Below are 19,087 nucleotides of genomic sequence, written 5' to 3'. Positions count from 1 at the left end.
CTGTGGTTAAAGAGCAGTAAGTGGTACAGGGTAGCACCCGGTGAGCTGGGATTAATCCTCAGAAGAAAAAAAAAAAATTACTCCTCAGGGTTTGGAGTCAAGAAAGGCAGGGAGTGACTTCCTCACAGAATGGGCTTCATGGCTTCTGTTACCATCCCAGCCCCCAAACCCTTGTCCTGACTTGTCTTTACTTCTCCTCCACTTCCCAGCTTCGCAGAGGCACTCAGTCGCCCTGACTTGCTAATTCCTCCTCCTGGTGGCTGCGGCTCTGGGTGCTGAACAGGGCACTGTTGGCAGTGCTAAAGCAGGCTAAGCGGGACCCTTAGGACTGGGGTCGGACCCCTTGGTACTGGGCCCAACCTGTTAGAACTTGGGGGTGTCCCCATCAAGAAGGTTTGACCAGAACCCTAAATCCCTAGGGCTGGAAGCTGGAAATGCCCGAGAGTGACATTTAATTATGGAAAAAGATGGTGAGTGAAAAAGATGGAAAACTGAAAGACAGAGAAAGACAAAGATTAAGTGACAGGAAGAGAAATAGAGACAGTGGGGAAGAGCATAAGGGACAGAAACAGAGCCTGAGGGAGAGAGATATTGAGAAGATAACGAAGGAGAGACGGAAAGTCTGAAGACAGGGAAATAAAGGCAGAGAGAGAGTGAGAGAGAAAGTGACTAAAGGGACACAAGGACCAGAAATGAGGGACAGGAGTAGAGCAGTGGAGATAAATAAGGACCGAGCAAGCAAGAGAGGAGAGTAGAGGAGATGCTGACTGGGAGACAGGAACAGAGACACAGACACAGAGAAATAAACAGAAACAGGCTAAGACACAGAGAGAGACAGAAAGAAAGATATCCAGAGAAACAGGAGGAGGTTGAGAGACAATTAGAGACAGAGACAAGTTAGACAGGAAGAGACTGAGGGAGGAGGGCACAGTGAGACAAACAGTGAGAAGCAGAGACAGGTCAGGGTCTGAGGTCCAGAGAGAGACATGAAGCAAGGTGCCCAGTCCAGGAGCTGAGCAGAATTTGAGACAGAAGCTGATTTGCAGGGGGAGGAGATGAGCATAAAGAGCCATATTTCTTTGACATTTAAAATAACAATATTCACGATGAGGAGAATCACTTATATTCACATAACTCTTTGTAACAAAGCACTTTTAGTTGGGAGTGAGGACGTTTGCAGACACAAGTCAGTTTTATGCAGAACAGGTGCTAAATCCGAATTCCTGGGAATTTCCTCTTTCAAAACAAGCTTTTTCTTGTCCAATAAGTGTATACATCCAGGACTGAGGTGGCCACACGGGGAATGGTGAGGATGTGGGGCTCAGACCCCACCCCTAACCTGGCTCTTCTTTGCTGGACCAAGCCAGGTCTGCAGCTGCTGGAAGATGTTCTGTGGCGAGGTGGAGAGAATTTGGACAGTCAGACTCCAGCACTAGTAGAGAGCAGGAACATGCAAATTAGTATGCAAGTGACAGTGCAAATCACTCAGAGCTTTTTCTCGCTTACCTGGCGTGCTAGGCGGAGGCTGGGGGAGTCTGAGGGTCTCTCAGGTGCCATGTCCAAGCAATGAGAAGCATTAGGGATGAGAAGGGCTGATTCTGAGGGTCCCAAAGGCTGTGTTACACTTAGCACATGCCAGGGGTCTATATCCCCTGGAAAGAAAGGAGAGAATGGTGTGTTGAGCTGGGGCCAGGTAGACACTAAGGAGTCAGGTTCTGATAGCACGCTCACCATTAACAAACAGCACTTGGGTGGCCCCTGGGGTCTGGCCACCATAGTAGGAGTTCGTCTGCGACACAGCCTGGGCTATGGATGAGGCTGAAAACCCGAACACCTGCTCACATAGCTCTAGTTGGGAGGGCAGAGCTGGGAGCTGGGAGAAAGGGCATCCAGGGACCTCACAGGTGACATCTGTGGAGAGAGGTATCCATAAGTGTGGAGTACATAGCCAGCCCCCTACCTCTTTAATAATCATTTACAGAGCTCTCCCCACTGATGATCAAGACAGCTCCAGACCCTCCTTTCAATAAGTTCATGGTTCCTGTCAGAGACATACTCAGCCCCAGACAGTGATGGCCCAGAACGATCAGGGCTGTTATGGACAAAGGCCTGGGGTAGGGGTGGGGCCGTCTCAGAGGGAGCACAGTGGGCTCAGGGACAGCATCCTGCAAGGGATAAGACCTTAAGGAATTAGCCGGAGTGAGGCAAACAAAGAAAGAAAAGAGGAAACCGCATGTGCGAAGGTCTAGAGGTGGGAAGGAGCCTGCAGTGCTGAAAGCACAAATTGGACCCCTGCTTAATATCCATAGCTCCTCTGTGCTTTCAGGGTAAATCTAACTTCTCAGCCTCACATTAATTCATTCCTTCCTTCACCATTTATTTGAGCACCTACCATGTAGTCAGATATATGTTGAACAATATATTGGGAACACAGTGACAACACAACAGCCCCAGGCTTTGCTGTCACAGGACTCACAGTCCAGAGGGGAGATAGGCAATAAAGAATGTATGGTAAGACTGTGGAAAGTGCTAAGGAGAAGAACAAGGAGCTAATGGGGTGGGGCGCAGGGAGGCAGACTTATCTTGAGAGATCTGCCTCCCTTTCTGAGGAGGGGACATCTTGTGTTGAGACTTGAAAACGAGTAAACTGTGTGAAGAGGGAAAGATAAGTAATCCAAGAAAATGTCTGAGGATTAGGAAGATTGGTGTATCGGGCCGGGTGGAGGTGTGGGGGGGTGGGTGTCAAAATATGCAAAGCCCTGTGAGGAAGTTGCATTGTATGGGTGAAGGGAAGTCCTAGAGACCAGAGAAGAGGCTGGGTCCGGGATCCAGGCAGGAGAGCATGGGGGCCCCTACCAGGACAGCAGAGGTGGGAAGAGAAAGGGGTTGGGTGAACTGCAGAGTTGTCCAGGATAAAGAGTGGGCAAGACTCAGTGATGACAAGCTATGGGGATGATGGGAAGGAGGCATGCAAAGCACTGTTAGGGTTTCTAGCCTGGTAACTGGAGAGGGTAGGGCCATTCCTGGGACAGGCACACAGATGAAGAGAAGATTGAAGGGACGATCACTCATGTTGAGGGCTAAGTGTGTGAGTGAGAAGGTGCGTGAGGGCCAAGCACACGTGCACACTCTAGTACGGCTGTTCACCCCACACCCCACACCTGCAGGTTAAACGAGGCCCAGCAGTCCGGCTAGTTGTCCTATGGAAATGAAAACGAGTCCAGACTACCTGTTAGATGGCTTGTCTGGGCATAGCACAGAATGTATGTTTTGGGGGTGAGGGTTAGGCCAGTCACTCACAGTAGCCAAACTCGGTACAGGTCTGGTACAACCACTGCCGGTCGCCAACGCCGGCCACTTGGGTTTCTGTGACCTTCAGCTGTGCCACTGTCTCTGCTCGAGAAAAGCTTAAACACTTCTGACCCAGGCTGTGTGTGACAACCTAGGGGACAATATACATATATACATACATACATACATACATACATTCCTCCCTTCCCCCCATCAAGCCAGGGCATGGAGCCATAGATCCCTACAAGTCAAAAGTCAGCAGTCAGAAGAGTGAGTCCCTGAGTTCTCCTGGGATTCAGTCGTCAGAGGTGGTGGGGACCTAGGTCCCTATGGGTTAGAGATTAAGGTACTAGATGACCAAGAACGTCTTACCTGTGAGATCTTGGACATGTGAGAATATCTTAGATCTCAGTTTCCTCAGCTGTGCCTACCTCGAATTATTGTGAGAATTCAATGAAATAATAAATGTGAAGCACACTGCACAGTACTTGGTGCAGAAAACGCTGGAAAAGTGACAGCTGGATTGTAGCTGTGGATTCCGAGGCTGGGAGCCCGGTCTCTAGGAGAACTGTGTCCCCAGGGCTACCGTTTTTCATTCTATAAATACTAATTGAGAGCTTGCTGTGTGCTAGACGCTGTTGCAGGCTCCAGGAAGAGGCCAGAACAAGGTAGGCAAGCTAGATAGTAAGCATAGTCGTTAACATTTGCATAGGGTGTGCCAGGCTCCCTGTTGAGTGTTTTCCATGCCCCTACTTCATTTCACCTCCGAGGTCCCTATGAGATGTCATACCCATTTTACAGACGAGGAAACTAAGGTGCAGAAGGCTTTACGCTTGACGAAGATCACACAGCGGAGGTGGAGCAGGAACCCTTGTCTGCCGACGCCTGGCGGTGCTCAGGGGTGCTCACCTGCACTGCCCGACGAAGCCCGCGGTAGGGCGCAGGGCTGCTGCAGTTGCCCCGGTCCCCGAGGAGGAGTCCGCAGAGCTGTCGCACACTCAGCGGCGCTCCCGCTTGCCCGTCGTACTGCACTGCCCCTCCCACGAGTGCCTGCAGCGCCCCCAGCAGCTCTGCCTGGTCCGCAGCGCGCCCCAGGGACCCACATGCGCCCAGCTCCGCTCGCAGCGCTGCCTGAGCCGAGCGGCCCGCGCGCAGCCGTCGCTCCACCTCCGCAAAGGCTGCGGACGCAGCAGCCCGGCACTGTTGGGAACGAAAGGCAGCGTTGGCGAAGACTCGGACCCGAGCCCCGGCCTTTCCCTTTCCACGACCTGCATCCTCCCTGGGCTCCCCACTTTCCCGGCGCCAGATTCATCCCGGGGTCTGTTGAACGCCACTCAGACTCGAAGCCCCACCCTCTTCCGGCTCCTCCTCCGGGTCGTCCCCCCAGGCCCCGCCCCACAGTGGAACAGCCTCCTGATAGGGTCTTCTGTCCCCAGGCCCCGCCTCTGTTGGGTCTCCTCCTTTCTTGGTACCCGGACCCATCTTCAGCTCCCGCCTTCTTCCCAAATCCACCCACCTCTCGGGGCTCCCAAGTCCCTCAGACCCCGACACCTTGCAAGCTTCAACCTTTTCTTTTGGCCCCCATCCTCAAGGCCTCTTCTCTCTCCCTATCCCCCTTGGACTGGGCCCCACATCCTACCTCCAGGGATCCGCCAATCGCAGTGTTCATTAGGCTTCTAGACACCACCTAAAGTCCGACCGCCGGAGAGTATCAGGTGACTCCGACCACTGAGGCCCTCCTCCCCACCCGGACCCACCGCCCGCCATCCTTACATTATTATACTCGGAGAAATCCAGTATGGCCCGCACCGGAGCGGAAGAGGCGACGGAGGCGAAAATGAGATGGGGAAACTGAAGGAGGAGAAGTTGTCAGCCTGGGGGCTTAGGGACTGGGATCCCACATCTTCCCGCCCCTGTGTCACTCACTCGTTGTGTGATCTTAGGCAAGTCCCTACCTTCTATACACGGGACTCCCGTGAAGGCAGATTGTAGGAAGCTCTTCTGGGCGGAAAGGAGAGTGTGGGAGGAGGGAGTGTGGTGGGCAGGTATTCTATTATCTGAGTTGGGGACCCCGGAGTCCAAGTTCCCTCCCCCCAGTCCTCCCAGAGGAGTCCCGGGACCTTCAGCCTGGCCCAGGCAGCCAGGGAGCCGGCATAGGAGCCTCCGAAGCAGAGCCAGGGGCTGGAGAAGGAGACGTTGAAGAGGCGGGAGAGTGCGAGGCGGGCAGAGACCACATCGGCCAGCCTAGGGTCAGAGGGGAGGCTGGGTCAGTCCCCAACACCGGGAATCCCTGAAAATTCCCCCATTGTATAGGCGGGAATGGAGAATGGAGGGAGTCTGGCCAGAAGCTAGGGCTCTTTTCTCATGAGGTATTTCTGAGGACTCCGCATGCCCACAAACTCATTTCTTCATGAGTGCCTAGGTCAGGGGAGACCCATCTGGAAAGCCCCCACCATTCTCTTCCAGACTAGGTGGGAGAGGGAAAACCTCCAAGGCAGTTTGGGTGAAAATCTAGCCTGTAGGAGAGATCAGAGAGTTAACTGGGGAGCCAGAGCCAATCAGACCTTGTGGCCATTGCAAAGCTTTTGTCTTTACTCTGAGTGTGATGAGAGATATGTGAAGGATTTGAGCCGGGAGAGAGGTGATCTGGTTTATGCTCTAATGAGCACTCTGCTTCATCTGGAGAATAGACTGGAGGGATCAAGGGCAGAAACAAGGAGACCAGTGAGGAGGCTCTGTCATCCAGGTAAGAGATGCTGGTGGTCTGGACCAACAGGCCATAGTGAGACAGCAAAACGTAAGAATACAGTGGAAGGGGGGGTTGGGGGAAAGGGAAGGAGAGAGACCCAGAGATGGGGAAAGAAAGAACAGGACACTGAAAGACAGAGACAAAAACATGGGACCAGAGACTCAGAGGTCAACTTCGGGCAGTGGAGGAGAGAGACACAGATGCAGAGATGCCAAAACACAGACATCCTCAGTCCCATGACCCCAAACACTTTCCCTACCCCTACTCACGCATGGCGGCTGGACAAGAAGTGGAGCTGGGCCACATCGAGCCCCTCAGCGGGTATACTCAGGCCATAAAATCTATGTTCCAGACCTATCACCAGGGCCCCCCAGACTGGGGCCAGGGTTGCAGGGTGCCCTGTGAAGAGTCCAGAGGGGGTGTGTGTGAAGTGGGTGTCAACTCCTGCAACCCTCAGACCTCATAGCACTGCAATATGCAACTCCCCTTCCTGGCCTCCACCAGCTACTCATCTATGTCTTTTCTCACCCTTGCATCTTACCTCTCATCACTGAGCCAGGCCCAAGGCTGCCTTCGCCCCCCAGATGCAGGAATACAGGCCCATCCTGGCTGGTCCAATGTTGGTCATTTACCCAATACCGCTAAGAGGTAGGATGGGGAAGAAGAAATGGGTTTGTGAGAGTTCTGACCTGTTCTTTATTCCCTGTTCACTCCAGTCTCTCTCCCTAATGGATCTCTGTATACCTATAGTATCTGAAATAGGCTTGTTTATTTACGTGTTCATTTCTCTCCTCTTTGTCTCCTCATCTAGAATGTAAGATCTACAAGAGCAGATATTTTTGTCAGCTTTTTCACTCTTATATCCCCAGGGTCAAGAATAGTGGCTAGCACTTGGTAGGCACTTGCAATATATTGAAATAATAATTGTAGAATAAGTAATGAATGCAGATGGATTTAGGAATAGGGCCTACGTGAGATGACCTCTGGAGACTGTGGATAGAGTAGGTGTGAAAAATGGTAAATCTGTTCATTCATTCAGTAGATACCTTCAAGTGCCTATTGGTAGCCAGGTCTGGTTCCAAAGATGGTACAGATTTTTGCTCCATACTGAGACTTGGTGGTGGGTTTAGTGTGTAATCTGAAGGATGCGGGGGCGGTGTTGAGGGACAGTGAGGGAGTGAGAGTGAATGACAGGGAAAAGGAAAGACTGAAGGACAGAACCTGAGGGACAAAAAAAGTGGGAGGCTGAAGAAAAGAAGGGGAGATTAGGGGTTAGAGGGCAAATCAAAAAAACAGAGGGGCTAGACTAAAGGGCCATAAGTGATTCTGACAGCAGGCATTGGATAAGACTGAGGGGGAGAGGGATGGGGAGACAGAGGTGTAGAGATAGGAATGGAAAACAGAGACCGAGGGGCAGGGTAGGGAGACTAAGGAGGCAGGCAGGGGACACAGTGGTTTCCCCCTCTCCGGGCCTCACCTGCAGGAAGGATCGTCTGTCGGAGGCATTGAAGGGGTCCAGTGGTTGCTCCAGCCACCCCTCTTTTGGGAGGGCCACACCTCCTGTGTCCAGGCTCAGGCCCAGGCCAGAGCTCTCCTGAAACCGCTGAATGTGCTCACCTAGGCGCCTAAGGAGGGAAGCTGTGGGACATGGAGGGGAAAGAGTCAGGCCAGGCCCCCTTAGGACCCCCTGCCTGACACTCAGGATCCTCCTACCTGGAGCTGAGGACCCCCAGAGGGAAACCAGGAGCAGAGGGCCCAGCCACGGGACAGGCCCAATGGCCATGGTGTCCAGTCCTCTGTGCAAGGGCTCTAGGTGCTGTGTTCTCCCCGCTCACTCGACTTCATCTAACGTTCCCAGGGCTGGCCTTTAAATTTATAGTCTTTGATCAGGAGCTCAGGTTTCTTTCCAGACTCCTGTCCTGGGACAGGTCAAGCTTCTGTTGGAACCACTAAAGCGAGGCAGGGACGCCAGAGTCTGTATATAGAGACCTGCTGGTGTGGCCCCTGGATATCCAATTACTTCTCTCTCTGCTCCCGATTTTCTCCTCTCTTGCCCCCTGATCTCCCTCCCCACAGGCCCTCAGTCTCCCTGCCTGTGCCTCAGTCTCTTCTTTCCTTCAGTCACCACTTCTTTCTACCTCAGGACCCTCTCTTCCTCTCTCTGCCCTCAGCACACTTTCAGTCCCCCTCAGTTGCCCCAACACTCAGTCTGTCCCTCTCTTTGTTTCTCGCTTCTCTTTCAGTCTTCTCTCTATTTCAGTCTCTCTCTCGTTTAGTCTCGCCATGTCTATTTTCCAGTGTCCCCCTTTTTCTGCCCATCATCAACCCCCCCACCAACCCTCTGACCCACAATCTCACCATGTTCCTTAGAGTCCTTAGAACACTTTGAGTGTCTCAGGCTTGCTCCTGCTGTTCTCACCGTGGATTCCTCTTTCTCCATAAACCCTCATGTCGTGCTCCCTCACCTCAGCCAGATCTCTATTCAAGGGTCAGATAGGTCTTCCATGGTCAGCTCTTGACAAATTGTCAAACCTGTAGGTCTCCTTTATTCTTTACTCTTCTTCATAGCAACATCACTATCAGAAGTATACATATTTTATTTATTTATATGGTTCATCATCTGTCTCCCAGACTAGAAGGTAAGCTCCATGGGGCTATGGATTTTCATCTCTTTTGTCCATTGCTAAATGTTGGGTCCTTACTACAGGGTACATAGTGGGCAATCAATAAATGTTTGTTGAGTGAATGACTAATCCATCAACTAATGTTACTGGTTCTACTCTAAAAATTTATCCAGAATCCAACAACTTCTCCCCACCTCCAGCGCTCTCACTTTCTTCTAGCCACCATCATCTCTGACTTGGACTATCAACAATCCTCTTAGCTTTATCTCTATCTTCAAAATGGACATATTTTACTTCTGGACAATGCACCCTTTTCAATGGTTAAAGCAGATGTACAAGGTATGTTTGATGGGTCACAAGACAGGCTGTTCTAGTTAGCATAAAGTTCACACCAAATCATGTATAAGTCACAATGACTTCCCCATATTGCAATATGTGAGGTGGCAACCTTGTCTGGGTTTGGTTTCAGGGTAATGCTTGCCTGGTAAAATGTGTTTGGAAGAGCCTCCCCCTCTTCTACTTTTTGGACGAGTTTGAGAAGGACTGGTCTTAATTCTTCTTTGAATGTTTGGTAGAATTTACCAGCGAAGCCGTCTGGTCCTAGACATTTGTTTGTTGGGAGGTTTTTGGTTACTGATTCAATCTCCTTGTTAGTAATAGGACTGTTCAGATTTTCTGTTTCATCACGATTCAGTGTCGGTAGGTTGTATATTTCTAGGAATCTATTTCTTCTAGGTTGTCCAATTTGTGGACGTATCATTTAGTTCTAGGTGGGCACAAGAATGTGAAACCTGTTATTTTATGTTAAAAGTGACGAATTTCAACCGCATGGCCGGTTAGCTCAGTCGGTTAGAGCGTGGTGCTAATAACGCCAAGGTCGCGGGTTCGATCCCCGTACGGGCCAGCCCCTGTTTTGGCTCTTCAGTTACTAAATAATCTTCCTGCAGGCACTTATCAAATTGGAAATAACCTCGCAGACATAAAATTGGGATTAAATGTTGACTTAATTTGTTCTTCAGCAATGGCACCTACCTTCCTTGTCACCACCCCCTGCTTTCCCCGCCTCCCCCCCCGCCCCCGGCAAACATAGTCCCAGCAAGAAGTGAAATTTAGATGTTTCAGGTTTGACAAAGGTGCATTTTCATCACTCAATACTTGAAATACAAAACCAAAGTTCATTTAAGGAGGGAGCGATGTTGGTAAGGCACAGTCCCTTTGAAAGAGCTTATGGCTGATGTTTTCTGGGAAGGGGCTTAAGATAGGCTTTCGGAGGCTAAGCGGGTTGACATATTCTATGGAAGCATGGTTATTGGGAGGAACTGCTGTTGTTTGGTTGGCACTCAAAGGTATGTTTATTGGAGTGAGTGCATCCCTGACTGGCTCACTTTCAGAAAGCAGGGGTTGACAGTGATTGGTTGTCATGCAAAAGTATGTTCACAAAACAATTGTCATGGGTAGATTGAATTGGTTTAAATTCAGGTCTGGTGGCTACTTGTCACCACTGCTACAGGACAATCAGTATTTTCCTAAGTTTGTGATTAGTATGTGTTCTCAATATTTTACTTTGGCATAAAGCAAAGTTAGTTGTTTAAATATCCAAGTAATGTATAATAAAAACACTGATTTTTATTATTAATGACTTTTCATTAATTTTTAATGACCTTGAGGGCATTATGCTAAGAGAAAATAAGTGAGACAGAAACAGACAAATTCTGCATGATCTCACTTACATGTGGAATCTAAAACACAAAATCAAAATCAAGTTCACAGACAGAGAAGAGTTTGGCGGTTGCCAGAGGCAGGGGTTGGGGGATGGGCTAAATGAATGAAAGGGGCCAAAAGGTACAAATTTCCAGTTATAAAATAAGTTATGGGGATGTAAGGTACACTACGGTAAAATAGTTAATAGCACTGTGTTGAATATTTGAAAGTTGCTAAGAGAATAAATCCTAAAAGTTTTCATCACACAAAGAAATATGTAACAATGTATAGTGATGGATGTTAACTAGACTTATTGTGGTGATCATTTTGTAGTATATACAAATATCAAATCATTACATTTTATACCTGAAATTAATATAAGGTTTATGTCAATTATACCTCAATAAAAATACTGACCAAAAAAGAATTACAATAACAGAACAATAGAAAAACTCTTGTGTATGTCTCTGTATGGGGACTCCTTTCTCTGATATGCCCTTTCTTGCACCCACTACTCACCCCTCCCAATTCAGCTCTGACCCAGACATTGACAGGCCTGGATTTCTCCCAATATGCAAAGGCAAGAATCTCTCAGGCCATGTCTTTGCTCATTAGCACATAGTATCTAAAAGGCCAGAGACAGAACCTGGCACTGGATGGACCAATGAAATGAGTGACATATTCCTTTCTCCTGGTTTTATAAAGCAATGGAGGACATAGGTTTTTGAACTCAGTAAGCATTGTGCATTGCCAACAAGGGATGGACTCCTTCTGCATCAATGGTTTTAAGCTTGAGGAGAGTTGCCCTTGGACCTTTTGTGCTTGTATGTTAAAGCTGACACAATCCTATTATCATATTATCTCATATTATATATATATGAGATAATATACATATTATCTCATATTATTGTATGGGATGCAGAACCCATAGATAGGGAGGGCCGACTGTAAGGAACTTAATCAGCCACAAATTTTGGTATCTGAGGGGGTTTCAGGAACCAATCCCTTCAGATGCAGATACCAAGTGGTGACTGTATTTATTTATTTTTGTGGCTTGCAATAGATGTTTTATAATGTTTATAAATTACTTCTATTCCAAACCCTACTTCAGGATTTAATTTCATCTCTGGTTCCAGAATCCTTCACAGACTTTCAACACAACTCCCCAAATACCCATCTGAAAGCTGTTTTAATGAGTTCTTAAACAACCCAGTACCCCAACCCCGAAGTGTCTGGCAGCGTCTTACTGACCTGGTAGATTATGTACACCTGGCTCAGCACTTAGCACATAGTAAGTACTCAGGAAAGAAATTTCATTAGTGGAGAGTTAGAACTTCTGTTTAAAATACTTCCTTATTAAAACCAATGTCCTGTATTCAAATTCCAAATTCCATATGCTTGCACTAGGGTTTTCCAAATGTACTCCAAGAGGAACTTGTTTCGATATTAACTGTCCTCTGATTCCAAACCTGAAGCCCTTACCTGGACAATTAGATTCAGTGGGTTTGGAATGGGGCAAAGTGTTCTGTAGTGAGTAATAAAACATGTACGTTCCACCTTTGTAGAGTCTTGAGACATGGTTCATGAGGCTGCACTCTCACCACCTCTGTTATACCACTTCCTTTCCTCTTTGGTTTTTCTTTCCAGATCCACTAAAAGAAGTGTCTTCTCTTGAGCATAGTGAGTTGGGTCTGGAAAAGTATGTATTCCTGCAGCATCATGTGCTTTTTTTTTTTTTTTTTTTGTCATAATATTCCTCATCTTAATGTAAGTCCATAAGATCAGGGGTGGTTCAGTGTTTCCCTAACGCTGGTTAAAGCGTGGCACAAACTTGTGATTAGATAAACTAATAAACTAGTGAAAATAAACGTTTTCATTAGTTTTTTCCAAGAAACATTACAAGGATTTGTTTTCTCTCTTTAAAGCTTGGTCCCAGATTTCACGTGTGTAAAATTATTCATAATCCAGGGACTAGGAAGTCTAATTAATTTTAACCCAGTAATACTTGACATGTTAGGCCTGGTTCAGGGCACCGGGATGGCCGAGTGGTTAAGGCGTTGGACTTAAGATCCAATGGACGTGTGTCCGCGTGGGTTCGAACCCCACTCCCGGTAACTCCGTTTTAGCGGATGTCTTACCTGAAAATGAAAATTCCTTGTACAAGTTGGAAAATAGTCCAGCATGCAGATGTCGCTGAACTTCTTTTATCCAATCTGATAGGATCTATCTATAATTGGGTGATTTAGATAGTTTAGATATAACGCAAATATTGACATGTTTGTATCAAAATCCGCTAACTTAGTTGTTTTCTATGTGTTCCTTTTGTCCTTTGTTCCTTTCTTTTATCTTCTTCCTGTCTTTGAAATATATGAGTATTTTACATGATTTGATGATATCTCCAGCATTGCCTTATCATTTGTATGTCTAAAAAAATCATTAGTTGTTTCCCTAGGGTTTTCTATATACAGCTACAATTAATCAAAGTCCACCTTCAAATAATGTTATGCTGCTTCCAGTGCAGTGTAAGAAGCTTGTAATAATATACTCCCTCCTATAGTGTGTGTTACTGTCATAGATTTTGCTTTCATATATGCTGTAACTGTACAATACGTCACTACTACTTTTGCTTAATACAGTCTATCATTTTTAGAGTGAAAATTGGGAAAAAGTATTCCTTATATGTACCTCCATTATATGTACAGAAATGGATATTCATTCTTTTGTATTCCTTTTTCCTGAAGTCCATCTTATAACATTTCCTATTTTTCAGGTCTGATAGTAATGCACTCTTCAGTTTTTGTTTGTCTGGAAAGACCTTTATTTCTTCACTTTTGGAAAATATTTTTTGCTTGGGTTAACAGATTTTTTTTTAATTTCTTTTTTTTTAGCCTCTCATCACTTTAAAATGTCATTCCGTTATCTTCTGGTATACCTAATTTCTGATAAGTCTGCTGTTTTAGATAGATAGATTGATTGATAGATAGATAGGTGATAGATAGATAGATAGATAGATAGATTGGAATTCTCTGACCTTGGAGCTGAGGTTTGATGTACAGGTTTCCTCTGCTATCGGAAAGTAGAGCATTCCTATAAAACCTTTCACAAGCTGAATTGGTGTGAAGTGAAGAAGCAGTTACCTTAGGACACTTCTTGCACATGGATGCACAAAATAAATGTAGGTAAAGCACAGATGCTCACAGACACAGTTCAAAGCTATAGCGGCTTGATGCTGAGATGCTGACTGTAGTTCCTGGGGGAGGAGCTTGGTGGTCCCACCCTTGCTGCTCCTGATGCACGCTGCCTCTATAATGGCTTTCTACAAAACAGGTACAAACGTAGGTCTTTCCTAAAAATGAAGTGGCAGAAAAGTGAACTTTTGAAAAGTGAGGGATATCTGTATTTCATTATCTTGGGAAAATACTCGGCCATTAACTCTTCAAATATTTTTTCTGTTCTTTTCTCTTCACCTCCTGGGATTCTGATTACAAATATATTAATCAATAATTCTTCAATGCTCTTTTTTTCTTTTTTTTCTTGGTGTTTCAGCTTGGGTAGTTTTTAGGCCTACCTTCAAGTTTATCACTTCTTTTCTCAGCTCTATAGAGTCTACTAGTTAGTCTATCAAAGGCATTTGATAGACTAACTAGTAGACTAGTTAGTCTTACTGTGTGTGTGTGTTTAAATTTAACATATTTATTGGACTTTTAGTTTGCAACAATCTACTGAAATATGTCATCTGTTTATGTGTTGGGGTAACGTGGGGACCTACTACTTTCCATTGGCATCTGAAATGGGTGCGGTCTTGAGGGACTAAGCCCGTAACCTGTGGGATCTGATGCTATCTCCAGATAAATAGTGTCAGAATTGAGTTAAACTGTAGGACACTCAGCTAGTGCTGTAGAATTGCTTGGTGGGGGGAAAACTCCCATGTAGTTGGTGGCCAGAAGTGTCAGAAGCAAAGTGTTCTTGTGTGAGTAGTGAAGGAGACACACAGGAGGAAAAACAGGTTTTTTTTCTAATGCACTTCTCAGCCACACATTCACCCTTTTAGACTACTGTTTGAAAAGGGTTCTGGGCCTTTTAAACATTTATTTTCTTGTGCCAGCTGGCACCGAAATTTTGTCAGTAGGGGGTGCAGGAGAGACACAGTAGGAGGAAAGAGTTTTGCTTTCTGGTTCCAGGAGCTCCTGCAGCCGTCAGCATCTCCAGCATCCAGCTCCATTCTACTGACTTCCAAAATAGTAGAGAAAAGAAACTGGATATTCACAAATCCATTCACAAATATTTATTGACCACATCATGTGTGGTAAATATTCCAGGATGCAAAAAAGAATTAACGCTGTTTGTGGGGATCATACAAAATAAAAAACAGTGGTTTCCAGTAACTGCTGTAGCTCTCATTGCAAACTCTCAGATGGTAAAGTCATTGATTAAAGACAAAATATTCAATGATGTGCAAAGCAAATCACTGTTAATCTCATTGCATATGAGAGGGACATTGTCATCTGATGAGAATTCTGAACTGTTTGGTGTCCAAATAATAATTTACAGTGCTTCATTCATGCCATGTGTGGAATGATTTTTCATGCAACTTTTTACATACTCCATCCAGTCTTTCCCTCTTTTCTTTGAAAACTTCCAGTGCCTGCCACCTTCAGAAACCACATCTATAAAGTAAACATCAGGCTCTTAGTTCTCCACATCATACGGCAATTGAACAACTCGGGTTTGATCAAGGATCAATTCCCCAAACTGTGTTCAACAAAATGAGGGCTAACACTTTTCAAAATTATGAAACCTATGGAGACAGCTCCACCAAATTGCAGTCCAGGATCTTTTGTTTACTAAGCACGCTCTTCAACCAGCCAACCCACAGAACCCTCTTGAACAGAAAAAGAAAAACAGTAAAGAAATATAGTGTGAGAAAGTTTTCATTTTCACATACTAAGAATTGCGTTTGGAGAAGAATACAGATATTTTTTGAAGTAAAGAACAAACAAATTCTTTGGAATATGACACTGCCATGGCGTCTGCTTCAAAGAACCACATCCTTGGCAAACTGATTACACTTTACTGATGTTGCTACATCAATAACCGCAAGAAGGTGTGAGAGTTAACAAATAATATCACATAATAAGTAAGTTTAATTTTTCTAGTAGTCACATTTTAAGAAGTAAATAAGTGGAATTAATTTTAATGTTTTAACTCCTAATATTATCATTTCAACATGCAATCAATAAAAAATTAATGAGATATTGTACATTCTTTTTCTAAAAAACTAAATTTTAGAAACATGTGTTAATGGCTATTGTTTTGGACAGGGCACTTCCACAACATTCTGGGGGAAAGGAAAAAATACTCACTTCACAGTATAATCTCTGTAGATTTTTTGGGGGGGGCAGGAACGTTCCCAATATGCAGAGTTTTGAAAAAACCTAGCTTATCTCCTTTAAGTCCAAGAGTGATTTGATTATTATATCAAAGAAAGGTCTTTTTGTTTATTTGAGACGGAGGTTGAAACGGACTTCTTTCTAAAACAAGCCTCCACCACCACCACCAAAAAAAAAAAGTATTCAATGAAACACGTTTATAAAAGAGAAAAACAAACCAAAAATCTTGAGAGTAGAAAAGTCGGTTATCTTTGTTGGGTAAAGCCTAGTGGAATAATACTAAAGTTGTGAGCGTCTCCATATAGATGTTCTATTTTTTTTTTTTCTTCTACCGTGGAAGTTCCCTGTTGATGTTAGCTGGAAAAAGTGAGTAATAAAATACAACGCACTAGTCCAGTACTGCTTAAAGTATGGTCGGCGGAATAGCAGCAGAAGCATCACCTTGCTAAAAATTCATGGGCTGCATCCTAGTACCAATATAGAATCTCTGGGAGGGAGGGCGGTGAAGCCTAGAAAACCGGGCTTAATACTTTTTCTTAGCGATTCTTCTCCGCGCTAAGATTTGAGAAGTATTTACATCAGGAAGTTCCAAATCCTTTGGACCTTTCTTCTCTCCCCACCCCGCTCCCCTTTTAATTCGGTAACAGCCCAACAGATGAGGTATCAAACGAGGTCTAGACGCGTGGCAGGTTCATTCTTTCGGTTGCCGGCACCCCTCACAACGCACATTGTCCAGAGTCAATCAACTTTTGTAAGATAAATACATCAATACCAACAAATGAAAGTCTCCTTTGCATGTTTTTGTTCCTTTCCCAGCTTCACCTTGATTTCCTTCCCAGGCTCCTCCACTCGGCCTCAAACGTCTGAAGTCACGCCCCAGGAAGACCTTACAAGGAGATCCAGCTGTTGAAAGAGACACCACCCCCAAACTGCCACTTTCCTCTTCTCCTTTGACACCGTCGCCCTCTTCTTGTCTGTTTAACTTTTGTCTAGGATCGCTTACAACTCGGAACACTTTCTTAGTCTCTATCTTCGGCGGTGAGGCTGCCGCGCTCTTCTAGTTGAGATCCGGAGCTGGGCGATGAGATAAGAGTCTGAATAGCTTTCTCGGGTGTCAGGGCAGATCTTTGCCAAGATCGCTGAATTGAGGGCCTAAGGGGGACGCTATGATTTCGTTTGTCCACAGAAGTGGCTTTCCTGCTTCAGTTTCTCCAGCTGATGTCCCTTCTTTTTCCTCTAGGACCGATGCTCAGAGACAGAAAGTGTGCAGGGGAAGAGCCTGAAGAGTGAGAGCCCTGCCCAACGGGGGAAAAATTAATGAAGAAAATACTGGTCAGACTTTGTTTCTTTTCTTTGACACTTCTTTGATCTTTAAAAACTAAGATATACTTCACAGTCTATAATATTCACATAAAAGTGTACAATTCAGTGTTTTTGAGTATATTCCCAGAGTTGTGCAACCATCGCCATTATCGAGTTTCAAAACATTTCCATCACCCGCAAACCAACTCTGTACCCTTTCCCCAGCCCTTGGCAACTACTACTGCCGCTATGGATTTGCCTATTCCGGACATTGCATATAAATGGAATCATACAACATAAGGCTTTTTGTGTCTGGCTTCTTTCATTTAACATGAAGTCTTCAAGTTTCATTCATGTTGTAGCATGTATCAGAAATTCATTCCTTTTTATGGTCAAATAATATTCCGTATTTAATTTTTTAAAGTTGTCTTTCTAAAGACCTTTCTGTCAACTCCCCTTCTCAGTATCATTAAAAGAAACGAGATTAAAAGGACATTTCAGAAGAGAGACAACCTACGCATCCATTCAGACTTAACGGACAGCCAAAATTGCACTGTGTGGCGGGCCCCATGCAAGGCGAAGAACCAGATCGAAGGACGTTAAGAATTTGTTATCAATTTGAAAAATGTACACAGAGACATATTTTTTCCTAAAAGACAAGGGCAAGTCGAGCCAGCCAGGAGTCGAACCTAGAATCTTCTGATCCGTAGTCAGACGCGTTATCCATTGCGCCACTGGCCCCCCTTGCTATAAGCCTGTCTATTACTCATTATTCACTAGACTCATTGAGAAAACGGTTGATTCATGACACAGATGGAAGTTAGTTGTACAAGAAAGACCTATGGATTCTACTAAAACTGATTGGTTATCCTCGGGGTCAATTTGTATAAGTTACATTCACTTAAAATATTTATAATTATGAAAGAATTTTCTGCCTTGGAGCATCATGTATGTGATAGAACGACTGTGGTTAGCATTTTCCCCCCATTTATGTGCGTGATTGTCTGTATTGTTTCTACTTATCAACGCTTCTTTAACAGTCGGTTCATCTGTCCATTCATCAAGTCATTTCATTTTCCTTTGGCACTTACTGATGTTGAGTATGGGTCAAAAATTAGTGATCCATTTAATTTTCAATTTTGATATAGTGAAAGAGAAAGTGGAATAAAACACATTCTTGAGGTATTAATCATATTTTTCAATCTCACTCTCCAAAGAGCTGAAACTCTTTACACAGGAAATAATTTCAGACTCTAAGCAGCAGAAAAACATTCCGAAGCACCCACCCTCCCAAATTAGGCGAAATGGGGGTAATAATTTAATAAAGGTAAACACTTTAAGAACCAAATTCATATAGGAACTTAGAAGTTCAGAGTTAATATAATTATAAAATTAGAGAATACCAGTATCATTACATAAATTGGCTAGCTATATTTAAGGGCTCAATGTAGGCGAAATAGGTATGTGGAGATACAAAAGTGTTTATAAGTGAGGGCAGTTCTTTGAGCGAGAAGTACAATAGTTTGGGTCCGAGTGCAGTCACGGTGCCCACAGCCTTTATCCGTACTCTTCCCTCGTTAGATTTATTGCGTTGGCGCAAGTTGTGTATCTTCTCTTTGCCTCGGTTTCCTCATTTCTATAGTACAATGTTTTAAAGAGCGCTCACACACACACACACACACACACACACACACACACACACACAGAGATATTTATGATCCTAGACCTTCATGGTTCTCACTAGACTGTTTTGTTTTGTTTAAATACCAGAGAACTCTTTAAGGAAGCTACCTGCATCGCCATTAACAGAGCGGGGAATTTTATTACAGATTTTTTAAAACAGAATTTCTTGTTTCTCTTTGCCTTTGGGACCTGCTGCTACTTTTAGATTTAACAGAATGGATACAAAACAAGCAGCTGTTTTGAGCATTCACTAAGTCTCAGGCTTCCCGGGTACTGAGGGGTAGCTGCAGATAGTTGGGCTGAAGGAAGCCCCGCCCCCGCGCTCAAGTGATTCACAGGTGCCCGCC

At 45.1% G+C, this 19,087-nt stretch overlaps 1 protein-coding gene and 3 non-coding genes across 4 annotated transcripts; 2 read left to right on the top strand and 2 right to left on the bottom strand.

The window, feature by feature from the left end:
• Positions 1 to 1,321: 1,321 nt before the first annotated feature.
• On the bottom strand, positions 1,322 to 7,823 carry PRSS16 (serine protease 16). Its single transcript, XM_060023432.1, has 12 exons — positions 7,754 to 7,823; positions 7,518 to 7,678; positions 6,582 to 6,681; positions 6,310 to 6,439; positions 5,412 to 5,535; positions 5,065 to 5,142; positions 4,931 to 4,978; positions 4,201 to 4,491; positions 3,301 to 3,442; positions 1,732 to 1,911; positions 1,507 to 1,652; positions 1,322 to 1,390 (listed from the first exon to the last, which is right to left on the bottom strand). Exons 1-12 carry the CDS (start codon positions 7,821 to 7,823, stop codon positions 1,322 to 1,324), a joined length of 1,539 nt encoding a protein of 512 aa, XP_059879415.1.
• A 1,671-nt stretch (positions 7,824 to 9,494) lies between these two features.
• Positions 9,495 to 9,568, top strand: TRNAI-AAU (transfer RNA isoleucine (anticodon AAU)). The gene has a single exon. It is a non-coding gene; the product is annotated as a tRNA-Ile (tRNA).
• A 2,828-nt stretch (positions 9,569 to 12,396) lies between these two features.
• Positions 12,397 to 12,479, top strand: TRNAL-UAA (transfer RNA leucine (anticodon UAA)). Its single transcript has one exon. It is a non-coding gene; the product is annotated as a tRNA-Leu (tRNA).
• Positions 12,480 to 17,725: 5,246 nt separating this feature from the next.
• TRNAR-ACG (transfer RNA arginine (anticodon ACG)) lies at positions 17,726 to 17,798 on the bottom strand. Its single transcript has one exon. It is a non-coding gene; the product is annotated as a tRNA-Arg (tRNA).
• Between the last annotated feature and the right edge of the window lie 1,289 nt (positions 17,799 to 19,087).

The sequence above is a fragment of the Delphinus delphis genome, chromosome 10, assembly GCF_949987515.2.
Source record: "Delphinus delphis chromosome 10, mDelDel1.2, whole genome shotgun sequence".
In the NCBI taxonomy this organism is placed as follows: Eukaryota; Metazoa; Chordata; class Mammalia; order Artiodactyla; family Delphinidae; genus Delphinus; species Delphinus delphis.
Note: the sequence above shows the minus strand (reverse complement) of the source record. Positions and strands in the feature narration are given on the sequence as shown.